The sequence below is a fragment of the Lissotriton vulgaris genome, chromosome 2_1 (assembly GCF_964263255.1).
Source record: "Lissotriton vulgaris chromosome 2_1, aLisVul1.2, whole genome shotgun sequence".
NCBI lineage: Eukaryota > Metazoa > Chordata > Amphibia > Caudata > Salamandridae > Lissotriton > Lissotriton vulgaris.
Genome location: NC_141687.1, coordinates 210,225,856 through 210,245,423, shown reverse-complemented (window position 1 = coordinate 210,245,423; position 19,568 = coordinate 210,225,856). Strand labels below are relative to the sequence as shown.

Below are 19,568 nucleotides of genomic sequence, written 5' to 3'. Positions count from 1 at the left end.
TGTACAAAACCATCTCCTGTGTTTGATTTAATAAACTATAATGTTGTTCATATATAACAACAACCCAGGCCCCCAGAGGGTGAACAAGAGAACTGACTTTCCTCTTAGTTCACTATTGGCATTGTTGTCAGGATGAGTGGAGGTATGAATGTTTCTAAATTCATGTTTAAAAACTATCACTTTATTGGAAAAAAATACCTCTCAATGCAGTGATACAATCTAATGTACTAAGGTGATACACATCTGCATGTTAATGAAAAGCACTTTTTTTAAAATTTCGAAGAAACTTTTTTATATTTTTACACATTGGTTGCAAGATGTTTTTAGAAATTAAGGTATTCCTAAATTGAAGTGGTCCAGAATACCTTAGTTTCTTTAACTTCAGTTAACCTGTATGTAAATGCTTGCAAGTTTAACATCTTTCTGAATGTTAGTGCTCAGTCAAATAAACAGCAGCCCAGTGCTGCTGTTGACCATGGTGCCGAATATAAAGGCCAGGAGGGCCACAAGCAGCCCTCGGACCGTACATTGAGTATCGCTGCTTTAGGGCTTACAGCTCACCTGGAGCATATTATCTTTACTATCTTCCCGACAGCCTGACTTGCGTCCTTCTACTGCAAATTTTTGGGGACATTGTGTTTTTATTTTTTTGGTTTGGCACTCCATCAGAGTGCATGTGTTTTCCAGTTCTCTTTGTCTTTTGCTCTCCCCGCTACTTTTCCCCTGCCCACTCACCATTGCGGTTCCCTCCACTTGCTCCCCCCAGCAGCTATACCTTTCCCTGCAGTTCTTATTTTAAATTTATAATTTGTTTTGCTGCCGGCTCTGCACAAAAGTACTTTATAAATTGACATTATTATTATTATTAAAGTGCCTTGTTACACCAGCTGGTGTGTCCCTGCCCTAGGAACTACTACGTAAAGATGGTTGAAAGGACCCAAGAACAGGGAACAGGGGTCATACGAACATGAGACCTCAGAGCTGGAAGAGCCAAGTTTTTAATCTTTTCCGGAAAATGTTCTCCAATGGCTCTGTCCGGAGAGAGAGGGGTAATGCATTCCAGTTTTTGTCTGCCAAATAACCAAATGAATGTGCACCCATTCTTGCTCTTTGAGTTTTAGGAACTTTACCCAGGGAGTCTTGGGTGACATAATTAGACATGTTGGATTAAGGGGGACAAGAAGATCACGGAGATAGCTGGGTCCTTTCCCCAGAAGACTCTGGTGGCAGAAGAACAAAGTTTAAAAAAAAGAGTTCTTTTGTTGACAGGCAGCCAGTGCAGGGAGTCAAGGGCTTTCACAGAGGAAGCTCTCCTACTTTCACAGAGGAAGCTCTCCTACGTAAGTTGAGAACTAAACATGCTGCTGCATTCTGAATGTGTTGTAGCCAATAGAGAATAGTTTTTGTTGCTCCAAGATAGAGGACATTTCCATAGTCCAGCTAGGATGTTACAAGAGTGTGTACCTGGGCTTTCCTGCTTGAAATTGGGAGGATCTCCAGAGTTTTCCTAAACACTTTTACGGTTCCAAAACATTTCCCTGTTACCTTCCTAGTATGGGTCTCGATGGAGAGTTTAGGGTCCCGCCAAACCCCTAAATCTTTGAGTCCCACACTCATCCCTAAGGGGCAAGTTAGAGTCTGGGGCCACCATGCTGAGGATCAGATTGAAGGGGACTTCCCTACGAGCAAGACCTCAGTTTTACTGCTGTTCAGCTTAAGGCAATTACTTGACATCCAGGAAGCAAGGTCCCTCAGACAGGAAGGGAACTGGATGCCTGCATCTTCTGAGTTGTGGGATAGGGTGTCAACAAGCTGCGTGTCATCCGCATAAGACACAACGGTGACTGTGTTTTTCCACAATCTCAGCCAGGGGTCTGATACAAAGATTAAAAAGAATTGGGCTCAAAATTGAGCCGTGTTGGACCCCTTGTGGGAGTGAAATGTATTTGGACATATGCGGACGTCGTGCAACTTGAAAACTATGATCTCAAAGGAAGGAAGCCATCCACTTTAGAGCTGCTCCCTCCAGCCCGCCTGACCAAGGGCTCTGCAAGAGCACTTTGTGGGATACCGCGTTGAAGGCTGCGCTGAGGTCCAGCAGTACCAGAGCTACAGTACGAGCATCATCTGCTCACCAGCGTAATATCTCCTTGTCGAGGAGTAACGCTGACGCGTAGAGTACGTGGCTCTAAAGCCGGATTGTGTGGGGTGGAATAGGTTGTGCTGGTTAATATGCACAACCTATTGCGTGTTAACTACCTTCTCTGCTATTTTAGATAAGTAAGACAGGAGTGAAATAGGACGCAGGTTATCCAACAAAGCCGGATTTGCAGATGGTTTTTTTTAAGGGGAGGACAATTTCTTGCTTCCAATTGCTCGGGACCTCGCCACAGAGGAAGGATAGCTCCGAGGTTGCTGTACATAAGGTAGTATTATGTCTAGCCCTTGCCTAATGATTTTAGGCGAAGCTGGATCCATTGGTGAAACAGATTTAATACTTAGAGCTATACCTTTCAAATCTTCCAGCGAGGGAGATTAAAATTCTGAGAGGTAGTTGGCCCCGAATGCAGAAGTTCTCTCCAATTGAGAAAAATTGCAGTTACGGGCTTCATCAGGAAAGGAGTCGTATATTTTAGATCTCTTCGAAGCAAAGAAGTCGGCAATGTGGTTACACAACTCTGGAGAACTAATGGCAGGAGCCATTAGTACATTTGAAATGTATTTTCTTTATTGACCAATCTAAGTGTCATCAATCATCTTAGCTAAGTAAATAAAAAATAAAACAAAACAGCACCAGGGTGAATTTGTGGGTGAAAATGAAGTAACTTACAACAGCGGCTGCGTCATCGGACCTTTTGTTTTAGATGATGCCAATTAGCATCAACAAAAGCATTGTGCTTTTTATGGAGCCTGTTCAAGTTCGTCAAAACGCACTGATCAATACTGTAGGTTCCAAATGCTTGACATATAGGGGCATATTTACAAGCCTCCAGCGTGACATTTTTTGACGCTCCAGTGGCACTGTTTGCTGGCACATATTTACAAGGCCAAACAAAGCCACCCTCTGTGGCTTTTCATGGCCTTGTAATTACGCCCCCTTTTCACGCATCACTTTGCATGAAAGAGATGTGCAATGGGTGTTGCTGTGGCCGTTCCACCGCAACACCCTTTGCTTTTTGACGCTGCCCCAGATTTACAAGGATCTGGAAATCTGAGGCAGCACCAAAAACTAACACCATTAAAAAGCAGGCGTTAGAGTGGTGCAACAAGGAGAAATACTTTTATTTCTCCTCTTTTTTTGCTCTGTGCGCTGCATTATACAGCGCACATAGAAGGAGCGAATCGCCTTCAATGATTGGTAATGTGCAGGAAGGTGCCTCTTTCTGCTCATAAACATTCCTCCCAGCAACGCAGGTACCCTCGGACCATGGCCCAAAGGTGTCTGCGTTGGTGCGAGGCACCTTTTTAGTGCCAGCACTATGAAAAACACGGATGCACCATATTCTTGTGAATAAGGCACATCCCTGTGTTTCTGAAATGATACAGCGCGGAACTGCTAAATTGCTTGCAGCACCGCACTTTGTCATTTCTTTGTAAATATGCCCCATCTTTACCAATGCCCATTTACGTACTCTCCGTTTCTGTATTGTTCCCCCTTCTTCCTCAACTCTTTGTTGATTCCCCTTGCTCTCTTATATTCTACCTCACCTTTTCTATTCTTCCTCCACCTTCTTCCTGTTAGAACCTCATCTGTCACACACTTTTCTTCTGCCCAGCTCTCTCTGTCATCACCCGTTCCTCTCTCCTTGCTATCTTCTAATGAACCTCTAATTAACCATTTGCCTCTCACTCCCACGTGCTCCATTGCCCTTTTTTATCCATCTATCTCTCGGCCACTATGCTATCCTCTTTCACACTCATCTTCTCCCTTCCTCCTCTATTTCAGTGGTTCCCCCTTTTCCCTGACTCTCCCTTTGTTCTCTTCTTCCCCATTTCTCTCTACTGATTCCTATTTACTTCCTCTTGCCTCCTCTTTACCCCTCTCCATTTCCTTCTCTTTCTTTCTATAGATCACCTACCTTTCTCACCCCCTTTCTCATGGGCATTCATCTTTATTTATCTCTCCGTTCATTCTCTCTCTGTCACTACCCAGTCCTCTCCTGCTATTTGTTTACTTTTTTCTGTCACTGCCCGCTTTCCTTTCTCATACTCCATCTTCACTCCCCCTCTGCCACTTCCCCCTTTATTCTCTGTCATTCTCTTCTTTGTCCATTTCTCTGTCACTGCCCTCTTTTCTCCCTTGCTCTTCTTCGTCCATTTCTCTGTCACTTTCACCTTTATTCCCTCACACTCATCCTCTGTGCCTATTTCTCCCGGTCATCGCTCCTGCGCTCTCTTCTTTTTCTATTTTTCTCTGTCACTACCTACCTTAGTCTCTCACACATTTTGTCTTCCTTGTCCATTTGTCTCTCTATCTATACCTCCTTTCCTATTTCTCTTCCTTCTTTTTTCCTTCACTACCTTCTTCCCTCCCTAACACTCTCGCTCTTCTTAATCTGTTCCTCTCTGTCACTTCCCTCACACTCACCCTTTGTCCATTTCTTTCAGTCACTACTCCTGCGCTGCCTCTTCTTTTTCAATTTTTCACTGTCACTACCTAGCTTATTCTTTCACGGTCTTTATCTTCTTCGTCAATTTCTCTTTCTATCACTATCCCATTTCCTCTCTCACTCTTCTCCTTCCTTGTCTATTTCTCTCTGTCACTACCTTCTTTCCTCCTTTTCACTCTTGCAATTCTTTGTCTATTCCTCTCTCCTTCATTTCCCCCTTTATTCTCTCACACACTTCTTCTTTTGCAGATGTGCTGATGTTCGAGACTGATGACCTGGTGCTTAGGAAGAACGAGAAGAACTTTGTGCTCTGTCTGCTGGAGCTGGCCCGCCGCGCTTCCCGCTTCGGAATGAGCGCCCCTGTCCTGATACAGATGGAGGAGCAGATCGAGGAGGAGATCCGAGAGGAGATGGAGCTGCCTCCGGTGGAAATACCAATCCCTAAGCCCCAAAGAAGGCCCTGCGACTTCAAGAACCTGGACCAGATGGTGAGTAGGCCATTGTAATGGTAACTATCCAACCTCTGGCACATTCATCTCTAGTCCAGGATCCTAGTATTCTTCCATATAACGGGAGACAAGCTCACCTGAGGACAGTTCACTGAGGTCATTGGCAACTTGGTCCCGGGTGGAGATGAAAGTTCAGGGAAAGCATTATTGGCTATTTCTCATTCTCAATATATGGGCTTCTCTACCTCATTGCTGGAGAGGGTAGGAGGGAACCAGCAACTGCTTCTGCAACCGTTTGAAATACTGAGCTTTGCACGCAGGATCCTGCATACACATACATACATCATGATCTCTTATGCCGGTCTAAGGATGCCCTTACCCATTCCGTTATTTCCGCCCATTGAAGGGACTGATCATCTTCCTGTTTTTCCCTCCATGTTATTCTTCCTTCCGATCAGCCAGGGCACTCTCGTTTTAAACTATGCGCATCATTTCATCAAACATGAGCATCAGATAGCATGGACATTTTCTGTGTCTTGCGGTTGGGGAATAGTCATCCGATGCATGCCTGGCTCTGTGTGCTACCATTGGTACGAGGGATCTATGGAACTGTGTGGTTTCTGTGGAGGATAAGAGTGCACCAATCTTCAAAAGGGTGTTGGATTTTATGACCAGGAACAGTTAGGATATAAATGCAGATTCTTGCCCCCCAGGAGCAGTATCAGTCACTGTTCTTGCCAGTGAGTAAATGAGGCATCCACCTTCCCCTGCTACCTGACAACTTGTTCCATCCACACGCTACAGTCCCTTAGTGTGGAGTAACTGCTTCAACTACCAAATTGCAGAAGATTTTTTGGGGTCAAACCCCTGGTCTGTAGATGCTTTACACCATCAAGTAGAGCCATGCTCCTCAACTAGTCACACAATTCCCAAATCTTGAGTATTTGAGTCTATCTCCCAGTTTGGGTGTGGGTCTGTGGACAGGTTTCTATCACATCAGTGGCTTCTGATACATTCACCAGGAAGTGGAATATTGCTCCTCCCTGAATCAGTGTCACCAGATTCACTGGTGCAGCCATAGAGCTCCCATGATTCCAACCCTCTACTGATAGTTATTTCTCCAGGACACAGTTCCCCAGTAACTCTCTCCCTGACTGTTCTTTGCCTCATGGGTTGTGAACACCACGGAGGAAATGGCAGACTCGCTCAGTCCTTCACAAAAGGAGCAGGTGGAGCCAATGCCACTCCTCCTAGTCTGCTGTAGTTCCAACAGCATGACATGCCGTCATTCTTTTCTCATACTCATTCATTTCATATTAATCTTTATTTCGGCTTTTCAAAAGCATAACAGTTCATAAATACAATTACCATACATATGAAAAATGTATAAATTAAAACTCATATAAAACTGGATATTAAAAAGTTAAAAAAATTTCAGGGCCAAATAAAACAGAATCAACAAATAGAATTGATTACTTCCTATGTCCATTAAACAAAAAGCACAACCGAATGCCTAACGACCAAAAGACTTAGCTTTGGCTACCATAAAACCTCGAGTTCTAATACCTTGTGAACTTTCCATCCCTTATCTAAAAAAACATTTTTCCTAACACACCATGTAGAAAAGAAATATCTAGATACTGTAAAAATTATTGCACGGTGAGTGTCATATTTCAGTATTAAGAGACTCTTGATGGTTGGAGATCCCTAGGTTCCTACAAATCTGTACTATCAACTTTTGTCTTTTATATACTGGACAAAAAAAAGTGCATGGTCCTCTGTTTCATCTTCTACTCCACATGAGGGACATTTGCGATCAGATTCCCTAGACTAGACACTAGTGAAATTTCGCAGAGGGAGCGAAGCATTCCTAAACTTTAAATACAGTTTCTTGGCTGAAACTTGTCTAGGAAGGTCTTGTAACTATAGACATCTTTGATCTGTATAAAGTTCTTAGTTAGAGTGCCCAAGATTATACTCATCAAAAGAGAAGAAAGTCTGGAAGCCCTATAACAGTCCTCAAGTTTCTTCCTGGAAATTACCAGAGATGTTGTTAGAGGATCTCCCCATAGGGGTACTAATCATATACTTGTCAGAGTCTCCCTAAGGTAGGAAAACCATTGTAAACATTTAGCCCCCGGTGTCAACAAAAATTCTTCTAGAGCTTGTCTATAGGAAATCAGCTCTGGGGTAGACCAAATTCTCTCCCAAAAGAGGAGCGGTCTTAGACTGATAACCTCCGAGATGAAACTCAGCCCTATATTTAGTCAGAGCAGGGTCAGTGGAGCACGGGAAGGAAAATTCACTAGATCCCTGATAAAATAGTTTACTGTCAATAGAATGTCGTTAACAGACTTGTGCACTCATAACTCAGTTGTGTAGGTAATTGCTCCCAGGGATCGGGTTCAGTAAATTTCCATCAAAGGGGTGATGAGCTTAAAAAAGGAGGTCCTTGGCCAGGCCATCAGTACTCTTTGCTAATTTCAACCTCTGTTTTCCGAATATGAAATAACCAATCTATGTGCTCGTTGAGTGTGAGCCCCAAATACTCAAAGATGGTGACCCACTCCAGGGAGTTCCTTCAACACAGGATTAGTTCTAGTGAAGTACACAGGATTAAAAGTTATGAATTAAATCTTAGCAACGTTAACCTCTAGACCCTGCAAGAATAAAAAAGAATTAAACCCATTTAGTAACCTTTGCATATCCATGGGAGATTTTGATAGAAGGGGGGTGTCGTCGGCGAATATCAAAGCTGGAATTTTAGTAGAGCAAATCTTAGGAGAATCATTGTCTTTAACCCCATTCAGTGAATTCACCAGCCCATTGATGTACTAACAGAACAGAGTAGGAACCAACGGCAGCCCTGACATACACCCCTATTCACTGGAAACGGTTCAGAGAGCTCCCCTAATTTCCCACACATGACCTGTACATAATTGTTCTCATGCAACCTCCTCATGATATTACAAAGGCAGGTAGGAACTGATAGTAATCAGGACAGACCAGAGTTTAGACCTAGCAACTAAATAAAAAGCAGATTTTAGATCCACGAAGATCAGATACAATCTACCACCCTCTAGCACCACAGTTTTACAATGAAGGAGTTGGAGGTGAAATTCCTGATCACTGGTGGAAGTTTGATTTCTAAAGCCTGCTTGTAAAGTGCTATGGGTATCATGGTCATCTATCGACTCTTGCAGCTCTTCTAAGATAACCCTGGAGAAGACCTTCTACATCACTTCTATAAGGCTGATGGGCCTGTAGTTTCTTGGTTAAAGAAGAGAACCTTTTTTATATACATGAACTATTTCTGCACCGGCACAGGTCTCAGGGATGGGCATGCCTCCCCGTACGGCATTAAAGATAACTAGATAACTAACAAATAGGGGCCCCAGACTTCAGGTTTTGAGAGATACACATCCTATGGTATCTTAACAATTATGGGCACCTTATGAGGAGCTATTTCTGATGTAGCTCTGCGAACTTCCTCAAGGGAGATAGTGGAAAAATCCTCATTGCCCTTTACATCAACCCGGTTCTGCCCAGTTGTTGGTTGATCTATATTTGGGACCACCCCTTTATCATGGGAATCCTGCACATCATATAATGAACGAAAATGTTCTTTCCAACTTCGGCCGAGATGTTTGGAATGAATATTTCTCTGTTGACAAATGTTACTATATTCCAAAAGGCCCTTGGGTCTTTACATTTAAGGGCTTGTAGGAAAGAATCCAAAACCGAAGACCACAGTTTGTTCTCCACTAAGACATAATCAATTAAGAACTGAGATCCAGTCCGGTTAAACCTGGGGTGGACATGTTTATCTAACTGTATTTGTCCATTAAAGGCATTTATTGAATGATTCAGTGTGAGAGCATATATTTGACCACTTTTTTAGGGGAGGTATTGTTAAGGCTGGTATAGCCCACCGTCTGTCTTTTTCTCCTGAAATATTGCTCTGTCTAAAGCCTAGTGCCTCAAATTGACAATTGAAATCACCCCCAATGATCTTAAAAGCATGCCCTGGGATGGAGGAAAAAAGGGATGATAGTTACTCCACTACTAGCGATTCCTGGCCACTGCTGACTGATCTTGAGTATACATTGACTAAAACTAGGATTATTGCAGAGGTAAATTCCAGCAAGACACACAATAGGTCAGGGGACCACATCGGAATCTCCCTTGCCGAACAACCTAAGTGGGTGGCAATCCAGGTTGTAAGCCCTGCAAAAGTCTACCCCTCCAATCACGGCAGGCTTGGTGAAGGCCACAAGCCAGTACGCCTTAACTCCTTTTTAGACCAGGTTTCTTGGAATATCAACAAATCGTAGCTATCAATAAATGACCCCCAGTCACTGCGATCTAGCTTGTTGTTTAGGGCTGCAACATTCCAGGAGGCTACCTTGATGGCGTTTGACTGGATTTTAATATCTAACAGGGCCCCATTCCCTTTGGACTCCTGCTTTCGCTACCCGAGCTGACGTCCGGTGTTGATAGTTCAATGGGCATGGCTCCTGTCTGCTGCTCCCCGTTTCTCCCCTCCCAAGCCCATCCTCCTCCTCTCTGCCCCCTCTGAGCTCAAAAGACCCCCAGTATTTTTACAATAAAAACAGAAACAATTAACTCATTGGTCTGTGAAGCACGCACCTTCTCTATTGCTCTTTCTAACACTCAATCATTCAGAGGAATCCTAATCTATCGTCCACCAGGCCCTCGAGCAGTTTTTCTTAAAAATGTACACAACCTTATGGAACCAATGGCAGGAACTTCCGATTACACCATCTTGGGAGATTTTAATTTTCATGTAGAATCCTTACAGGATATGGAGTCCTCCTCCCTTATAACAGACCTACTGTCTACAGACCTACATCAGCTTGTGACAACACCTACTCATACAGCAGGTCATACCTTAGATGGATTATTTACTAGTAATACTAATATCCTTATATCCTCTGTTTTACCCCTTACCTGGACTGACCACTCCGCAATAATCTGCACTATTCAGATTACAAAAGCTAAGTCAAAGCACACTTCTTCTCGTATCCAGAAACAGGTTCGAGCATGGAAGAATGCTGACATTCAACTCTTGCAAAAAACGCTTTCCTCCACCCAACAGGAAGTTGTAGCAGACCCCGATATAGCGGCCAATAACTATTCCTCCTGGCTGCATAATGGCTTCAGCACAACAGTACCGGTTAAGAATGTTTCGACTAATCGAAAAATCCAGCCAGCTCCCTGATTCTCAGAGACTTTAAGACTCGGGAAACAACGATTCAGAAATCTAGAGAGAAAATGGCGTAAACACTATGATAATAATGCCAAAGAAGTATACAAGGACTCATTGACCAAATAAAAACTACTCATTGTGGTAAAAAAAAGTAAATACTGTCGAGCACAAATAGAGATGGCCCAAAATTCCACCAAGCAGTTATTTCAGGTAGTAACCAAACTTTCTAATACACCTACAAGTACAGTTACAGATGTGTCACCTGCTCTTTGTAACTCTCTTGCTAATTTCTTTGAAGAAAAAGTTCTTCAGATTTATTCAAACTTTTCCATTCAAGTGAAGACAGATCCCCCGATCATAAATAGTTTGGCCAAAACCCCCACTACAGGGTTGGCAGAATTTAGTCAGGTCTCATCTGAACAAGTAAGAGAGCTCATCTTCTCCATTAAATCAGGATCCCCTCTTGATCCTTGTCCTCCTTCAATATTAAAACTTATTCCGGAGCACATAGTTCCCATTCTTACCAACATTAATAATTCAATGTTTCACACCGGTTCATATGCTCAGATTTGGAAGAAGACCATCATTAAACCCCTATTCAAAAAAGCTAACTTGGAATCCACAGAACCTAAAAACTATAGGCCTATAGCATGCCTGCCTTTCCCATCAAAGATTGTTGAAAAAATAATGAACATCCAATTATCCCAATTCATTGATCACAATAATCTATTGGATGCCATTCAATTTGGATTCAGAAAGGGTCATAGGACGGAGACAGCCCTCATCAAGGCCTCCAATGAGATTAGGATGATATTAGATCAGGGCGGTGCAGCGGTTATTTTACTAGATTTGTCAGCGGCATTTGACACGGTCGATCATTCCATTCTAATCGACCGTGTCTCGGCCATAGGCATTGGACTTAAGGCCAAAATGCTATTAACCTCCTTTCCCGCAATATCGCACTCAATCAGTTAAGCTTGGCGAATCCTACTCTCCAGTGTTCTCTCTCCCTTGTGGAGTGCCACAAGGATCCTCCATTAGTCCGACCTTATTTAATATCTACGTGTCGGACCTGGCCAGGGTCATTAAAGCTCTCGGGATGAGAATAACCTCATACGCTGACGACACCCAATTGGTGTTGGCGGTACATAATGATGGTTTGCAAGTGGCGGCCAGCTTTCAGGAGGGAATGTTAGCTATCAGCTCCTGGATGGCACGTAACTGCCTAAAGTTAAACTCCGATAAAACAGAGGTAATGACCTTTGGCAGCTTAACCCCAGGTTGGTCCTCAGTTTGGTGGCCAATTGACTTGGGACCTCCACCTCAAACAGTCACTTAGGTTAGGAATTTTGGTGTTATGTTCGATGACAAGCTCTCGTTCATTCACCACGCAAATTCGGTTGTGTCCTCAGCCTTCCATATTCTCAGAATTATAAGGAAGCTTCTTTCCTACCGTCCCTCTAGTGCAGGAAAGACTCTCATGTTTACGCTTGTGATGTCGAGATCGACTACTGCACAAACTCTTGCTGAATGCTCAGGAGAGAATTTTTAATAAACTGCAATTAGTTCAGAATACAGCGGCAAGAATGCTTTCCGGCACACCTAAATTTAATTCAATCTCCCCAGTTATTCGCCAATTACACTGCCTACCAATCAGAAGCCGAACCAAATTCAAGGCATTATGCATAACATAAAAAGCAATCAATAACTCTGGACCAGAGTTCCTGAAAAAAGCACGTTGCCTATATATTCCCACCAGAACCCTTTGCTCTTCTTCAGCTCGCTGCCTAATCGTCCCACGCATAAAGACATCACCATGGGGAGACAGATCCTTCATAGTTGCTACAGCTAAACTTTGGAATACCCTCCTGTTACACATCAAGGCCAGCCCATCCCTCCTGTTATTCAGGAAGTCGGTAAAAACGTGGCTGTTCAACCAGTAAGCACTCCTATCAACCTTATGTTCCTCTATCTTTCAGCACCGAGACACCTCGGTTATTTGCTCGCTATAAAAATTTCATAAATAAATATCTTGCCAAGGCAACCCAGGGACTACATGAGAGGTTCCAGTGGACCCATCGCTACCCACAGTGTAGTCCAACTGGGAACTAGACTTCACTCTGGTCAGCCCCACTTTGATGACGCACCCTGCCTGAGGCACTAGAGACTCCTTGAGACCAAACCAGATGGTAGTCTTTGTTCAAGGTCCCAAGAGTCACCGAATCCCCAGGCTCAGGGAGTCAATCCACCACATCTAACACCTCAAATCTGTTGTGTATAGGTATACCATAGAGGTAAGAGTCGGATATCTGAGGAAATTGTTGGGCAGAAATGGGGGTAAGAATCGAGGTGTATCTAGGATGATAATGAGGCATACGTACTGGAGGTCTATTAAAATATAACCCAGCGGGAGAATCAACAAAGCTATATTCGAAGACTGCATAAATCGGTCACTTGATATCAAACTTAATTCTTAATTCTTCATTCATAACCTTATCCTAATGATGGTTTCCAACCAAGGTGGTTGCACATCACCATTCATACTATTTGAAGGACTAGGAAGTATGTTGGCCTCCCAGGGTCCACCTATACTATTATTGTACTTCAATATGTGGCGTTGGGCGGGCTTCTTTTTGGCGACTCCCTGGCAGGCCTGCTCTTCTTCAGGGCTGATATGATCTCTTTGAGGAACTGCAACATGAGTAGGAACCATTGCATCCTACTCCTCACTGGCCTTATCAGGGCCTAGATGGAGAGATATGCAGACCATACATACCTCCCAGGGAGTCAGTAGTCAACGACATCTGCCTCTCGGTAGGCTCGATCTCAGTAGCCACAACCCCTATCGCCTGTTGAAGAATCTTGTCAATAGAGGTTATTTTGGGGAATATGGGAGATAATGCAGTTCTTTTGTGGCAATTCTTCTTCACCATGTTAGTACTGAGTCAAAATAATTAGGCTTTGCAGTCACTAAAGGTCCTCAGAAGTCCAATAATCCAACAAAGACCACAGCACCTTATCTAAGAGGTCCCAGCCAATAGAACCATTTTGCAGTAAAGGCCAAAATATATTGTGAAGGTGTATCACTCACCCTTTGCTGCTTGACCTGAGATCTCAAAAGAAAGAGGGATGGCCCAGCCGAGCCTTACCTGGCTGTAGACAGGAATGCTCTTGGCCCATGCATGAACAGCACGCGTTCCGTGCATCAGAGCGCGAACTGGTGGTGTCAGTAGTGGCTATCCTGTTGCGGTCGCTGCTGGAGGACAGAGTCTGCCCCACCTCATCATACCGCTTCCTGGATGCTCTGAGTGCAAGGGAAATTACCTGGACGTTGGTCCAGCCGCACCAGCTGACTTTTCAGGTGGATTCAATCTCTGTGGATCTGCATCCTAGACTTTTTCAACATTTGAAGGCCTGCCCTGGGAAGCCAGACACAGACCTAGGGACTGATCAAGAGGCAGTACAGGTGACAGCAAGGACAGGCATCCAATCAGATGCTATAAAGTGGTCATAGACAAGGCACTGGAGAGGATGTCCATTGAAACAACAGAACTCGCACTAGAGAATAAGGGCGTTTCTACCTTGGTGATCTCAACAATTCTGCCACTAATACCAGCCCCAGCTATAGAACCCCAGTTCTTAAGCAAGCTCAGTAGAATTGGAAGAAGCCTTTTTCAGAGACCGTAATCTCAAAATCAATGGATAGCAAGTTTTGAACCAATGATTGATCAACTTTTAAATCAGGAATCTCCAGCTTTCCTGAACAGTAATGCAACATGTATGTGTGCACTTGTTCAATTGGTGGTTTCAGTTGCAGGAGATTCACATTGAGAAAAGACGGTGGAGCTTGACAACGAGCGAAGAGTGAGGAGCTCGGCATCCCAGTGTATCGCAGCACAGTCCCCTGAACCTCGATTCAGGAGGGCCCCACCAAGGGCAAGAGAGGGCCGTTGCTCTCACCCGAGCCCCTGGGAGACTGCGTCTATTCTTGCAGCTCGCTACTTTTTGCAGCCTCCTGCACTACACCTGTTAGACCCGGGATCCCTGTTTGGCTGAGGTGGGTACCTTAGGCCAAAAAGAGACCCGCGGTTCCACGTCAGGGAAAGGAAGGTCACCTTCCGAGATAGCCCCCCTCACCCCCTCAGTAGCTTGGCACGAGCAGCCAGGCTTATCTTCAAGGCAAATGTGTAAGGTATTCGCAACCACGCTCACAACAACCCAATGATGACACCACAAATAGACTCCACACTAGTTTCATAAAAACAAGTATACATTTTATATAAAAAGATATACGATAAGACCACACAATATAAATCCAACATATGAGTATGTGTACTATTTCTCCGGGCCGGTTGTTAGGCCAGCCAGCCCTTGTAAGTTCTGGAGATATCAATGAGCTCTCCTAAACATTCACCTGTAATCCTAATACCATGTTATACAGTTCTTAATGCTAGAATTAGGCACTTTTGCAATGTAGAAATATTGCAATGCGTAATGCAGCAATCAGACACTTTGCAATGTAAAAATAATGCAAAGCGTAATACAACCACCAGGTGCGTCGTTATAGAGAAATAAAGCCATGCATCATTCACTAATCAGGTAGTTAGTTATGTATGAATACCTCAATGCGTGATACACTAATCAAGTACTTCGTTATGCAGAAATGATGCAATGTGTAATATGACAGTTAGGTGCTCCATTCAGCATAAATCGAATAATGCGTAGTACACTACGGCACTGATCACAGTGCCTTAGGCGGTATCTCCGCCACTCCTTCTGACTCACAGTCAGCCTCTGTCAACAGTTGCCTCCAACACAGGTATGGTGTAAGCAAAAAGTGCAGCTCTACACTCCAGCCCCGGTACTGCCACTCCCTTGGCAATGCGGGGAGCGATACAAGCCAAAGCAGAGGCCATGCTGCTGGAATGAGAGAGAGGCCGAGAGCCCCTGCACACTGCCCCAAAAGTCGACACATGTTACCTGGGGGGAGCGAACTCACTCTTCTCTCATCTCCTCGTCCAGCGGCTGAGCCTCCAATGCAATCTTTGTGAATTGGCAACGGCAGGTTCGGGCCAGACGCTCAGCTCCTCCGGTGCTGCCGGTCCGGGCCGCTACTGCTACGAACATCTCAGGCTGCCACAGGGCACATAGCATCGCTGAGACTCCCTTGAGCTTCGGGTGCCAGATCACCGGACACTCCACACGAAGGTCTCAGGCTGCACGAAGATCACGCGCAGAGCGTCGCTGAGACTCACTTTAACTCAGGTGCACCTTAACAAGGCAATCGTCACAAAGGTCTCACGTTGCACAGAGCACACACACACAGCGTTGCTGAGACTCACTTTAGCTCCGGGTGCACCATAACAAGGGAATTCTCACGAAGGTCTCACTTTGGACAGAGCACACGCACACAGCGTCGATGACTCACTTGGATTACGGTGCACACAATAACTGGACAATCCTCACAAAGGGTTCAGGCTGCAAAAAGCACATGCACACAGTGCCCCTGAGACTCTCCTGGAAACATTTGTGTTCCTGTGTTTCCGCAACAGGGAGCCAGCTCACCTCAGGCGCTTGGGGATAAGTTACTTCAGGACACAGCACAGCAAAGTCCTTTCAAGCAGGGGGACACAGCACACAGCAAAGTCCCTTTAGCCTTTCCTTGGTTAAAATAGCAAACTGCAGGCCAGCCGCAGAACACACACCAAGTGTCAGTCCTTTCCTTCAGTCTCTTCAGTTGTTTCTTTCTTGGCAAAGGTTCCTCTTGACCACGAAGTAGCTCCAGTCTTGTTCTATCTTGATCAAGCCATTCTCCAAAGTTCAGGGGCTTCAGCTCTCATAGTTATACCCCTCAATGGTTTTGAAGTCTTTGTGTTCAGGGGGCACTGACCCCTGTTCAAACCAGTTCTGGGTGCCTCCCTGAACCTTCTTCCTTTGATAAGTGGGGGTCTGGATTCCCAATCAATCAACAGGAGATTGGGCAATTGTTTTATAGCAGTAACACAGGCCCCTTCACCTCCAGGGGCTATTCCCCCCCCTCAACACTCCAGATGCAGGTCAGCCTGTTGCTGTCTCACCTCCTCCTCTGGGTCAAGACATTCCCCAGATCCTATCGCTTTCAAATCCAGACAATCAGTCCACAACCAGGCAGAGACACACAGAAATATAAGAGCACAAACACCCAGCCACCTCTAAAAGAGTGGCTTCTAAACACACAATGCAAAAACCACCTTCATAAAAAGATGTGTTATTACACGGTGAGTTCAGGCATACTAAACTTCACCACTCCATCTTAAGCTTTTGGGAAGATAGGCTGGAAAACATATTACACAGCCTTACCATTCTATCCTATGGACAAGATGGCCTTTCAACAGTGAAAAACAAAATGAAGATTATTTCATTGTCAGGACATGGTACACACCTTGCTTGATATATGTCCTGCCTTTCACATGCACTGAACCCTGCCCAGGGGGTGCCCTGGACCTACCATAGCGGTGTCTGATGTGCATAGAAAGGGAAGGGTAAGGTCTGGCAAGTGGGTGCATTTGTCAGAACAACATGGCAGTTTAACAAACTGCGTGCAGGCACTGCAATGGCAGGCCTGAGTTCCCTTTTTAAGGCTACTTGTGTGGGTGGCACAATTAGTGCTGCAGGCCCACTAGTAGTATTTGCATTACCAGCCCTGGAAAACATAGTGCACTTCACTAAGGACTTTACTAGTAAGTAAAACATACCAATTACCATTACACTTTATATAGGGAGCACTTGCACTTTGACACTGTTTAGCAGTGGCAAAGTGCCTAAAGCATCTAAGTTGGCAACACCATGTCAGAAAAAAGGTCTAGGGGGAAAGTAAAAAGTTTAGGACTTTAGCCAAAAAAGGCCACGTCCTACAGCACCTTACCTGCTGGCTTTTAGAATCTGATGCAGGTCCCCGTCTTCCATTGGTGGACTAGGAGCAGGTGCATGACCGGGAGCAGAGTGAGCAGGAACAGGGAGCAGGGGAGCATATTACCTACTGTTGGCTGCTGGGCAAAAGCGGCCAGTGAGGTCATCCCGAGGCCCTGTGTGTGGACCCCCTCTGAATAGGGATTAGGCGTGGCGGCAGGGCAATTTACCGGAGCAGATCCAAGTTTCTGTCTAAGCAGTGATATCTATCATTAAGGGGGGGCCGTGTTGATAGTTTCCACTGCTGGCTGGTTGAGCCCCCAGTTGCAGAAGCGGTCCGGCTAGGCCCGGGTGTGGTTTGCAATAGGTTTGCTCCCTCCTCCTCCCCCCTTACTGCTTCAGATTGAACTTTGAATTGTGAACATCAGTTGTAGTAAATACGGCGCTTATAAACCAACCGCAAATTGAAAATCAGTAAAACCTCACAGTATAACAGCCAGAATGCTCATGCCTCCCTTTACCTTAGACATGGGTTCTAAGGTCTGAGGAGTTCTTCTGATAGGGAGAGGCTGTGCAGGCAATGTGGGGTACCGGTAACAAACCATACTACATGCATTTGCTTTAAGGAGCCCGTAGGCAATGTAAGGTAAGCAAAATACATTCTAAAAAATTGCAAAATAAAAAAAGCAGGTGCCAGTGGTCAATCAAAACAGTGCTCAACCACAACAACAGTATTTAGTAAGGGGACATATAAAAGAGAGAGGTAAATACAAGTAAAGGGTAAAACATAAAGAAACAAAAGTAAATAAAAGAAAAGAGTCAAATAAAAGTAAATACCATAATTCGAGCTAATAATGAGGTCTGGGCGCTCTCGTGAGATTCCGATACTGTCTAAGAAATAGAGAAAGACTAAAACAGCTGAAGCTATTGCAGCTATTGAGGTTGTAGATCAGGGTTCTCCAAAGTCGTTCCTGGAGGGCTGTATCCATGCCACATTTTGAGCATATCTCCATTTAGATAATTGTAGTTATCTTCAAAACCTGGCATTGATCCGGCCCTCCACGCCTGATTTTAATGAACCTGTCATAGATCATTCAGCTGTTTACAGGCCTGCAATGTTAGATCCTATAGGGGCAAACATAAGGAGATGATTTAAGAAGTGTTGAAACTTTTCAGACACTCACCCCCAGTCAAAGATAAGGGTTGAATCCATCATTGTTCTTTAGCTCAATTCACCACCCCAGTTTGGATCCAGCCATATGCAAATCAGTCTTGACCCTGTGCCTCATCGTAAGAGTCCAGCCCGATCTGCCAGGCCATGTCTTCCCTGGACCGGAAACAAGCATCCAAGACCCTAGAGGGGCTCCATTTAGTCACAGAAACTGTTCTATTTCTCAGTCCTTTATTTCAGATTATTTAAAATTGCTGGAAACATTTCTAAAATAGGGAGAATGCCATCAAATTTTACAGATATGTTGAGTACAAACCCAGCGGAAATTAAAAAAACACCAACTAATGGCGTTATCCACCTAGTTGATATGTTAGTTGATCACAAGGATGTAGTTATTTCATGTAAAGAGAAAGCAGAAGATTTAACACCAACAGCTCCAGTGTCCGGACCATGTTATGTCGGGCCTGGTGGCTCAGTAGACTAATGCATCCACTTCAGGGGCCTGTGTTTGACCTCATGGTCACAGGTTCAAATCCCGGCGGTTCGACTCAGCCTTTCATCCATCTGAAGTCGATAAAATGAGTACCATTGAGGTGGGTAACAATAAACATCTGTTATTCAGCGCCAAGATACCTCATTTGGGGTGAACGTGCGCTTTACAAATACACATTTTATGTTAAGTAATGACTATAGATGCTCAAGTTCATTGCAACCAAGGGAATATTTCATCATACCATTGCCAACCATAGGTTAAATCAACATCAGGTCAGTGTGAGAGCAAATCTCAAAGCGAGCCACTGAAGGAAAACTGCTTTCCTCCTCGAGCAGCTGCTCATGCATCAACAAGCTTTAATACATTAACGGATACATCTAATATTGAACTGTCTTTAGGCATTGACCTGCTCTCAAACCAACAGGAGTCTTTTTCCATTGAGCAGCCAGTACTAAGGATATGATCATCCTAAATTAGTGTAAAAAACAGCAACGATTACATTCAGAGCATAAAAGAGGGAACAGGCACAACTGGCCGTGATGGGGTGAGAAACCTCAAATTGATTCCTTCAGCCCTGTACTAAATTCTGTAAGATGTCAAATTGACTCAAATGCTACCCTCACACCAGAAAAAATATGTTTTAAAAATTGCTAGTCGATAGAGACAGGATATACTATGACTGATCATTCGACCACTATGAACAATTAATTCAAATCGGCCGATCTGG

General features: G+C 44.4%; 1 protein-coding gene across 3 annotated transcripts in view; it reads left to right on the top strand.

The window, feature by feature from the left end:
• The window catches only part of GAS2L2 (growth arrest specific 2 like 2), a 470,641-nt gene that overhangs the window by 202,278 nt on the left and 248,795 nt on the right, over nt 1-19,568 (top strand). For all 3 annotated transcript variants that reach the window (XM_086954751.1, XM_086954750.1, XM_086954752.1), the window contains exon 2: nt 4,860-5,098. In XM_086954751.1, coding sequence (XP_086810877.1) covers nt 4,860-5,098 — 239 coding nt within the window. The remainder of the gene's footprint in view (nt 1-4,859; nt 5,099-19,568) is intronic.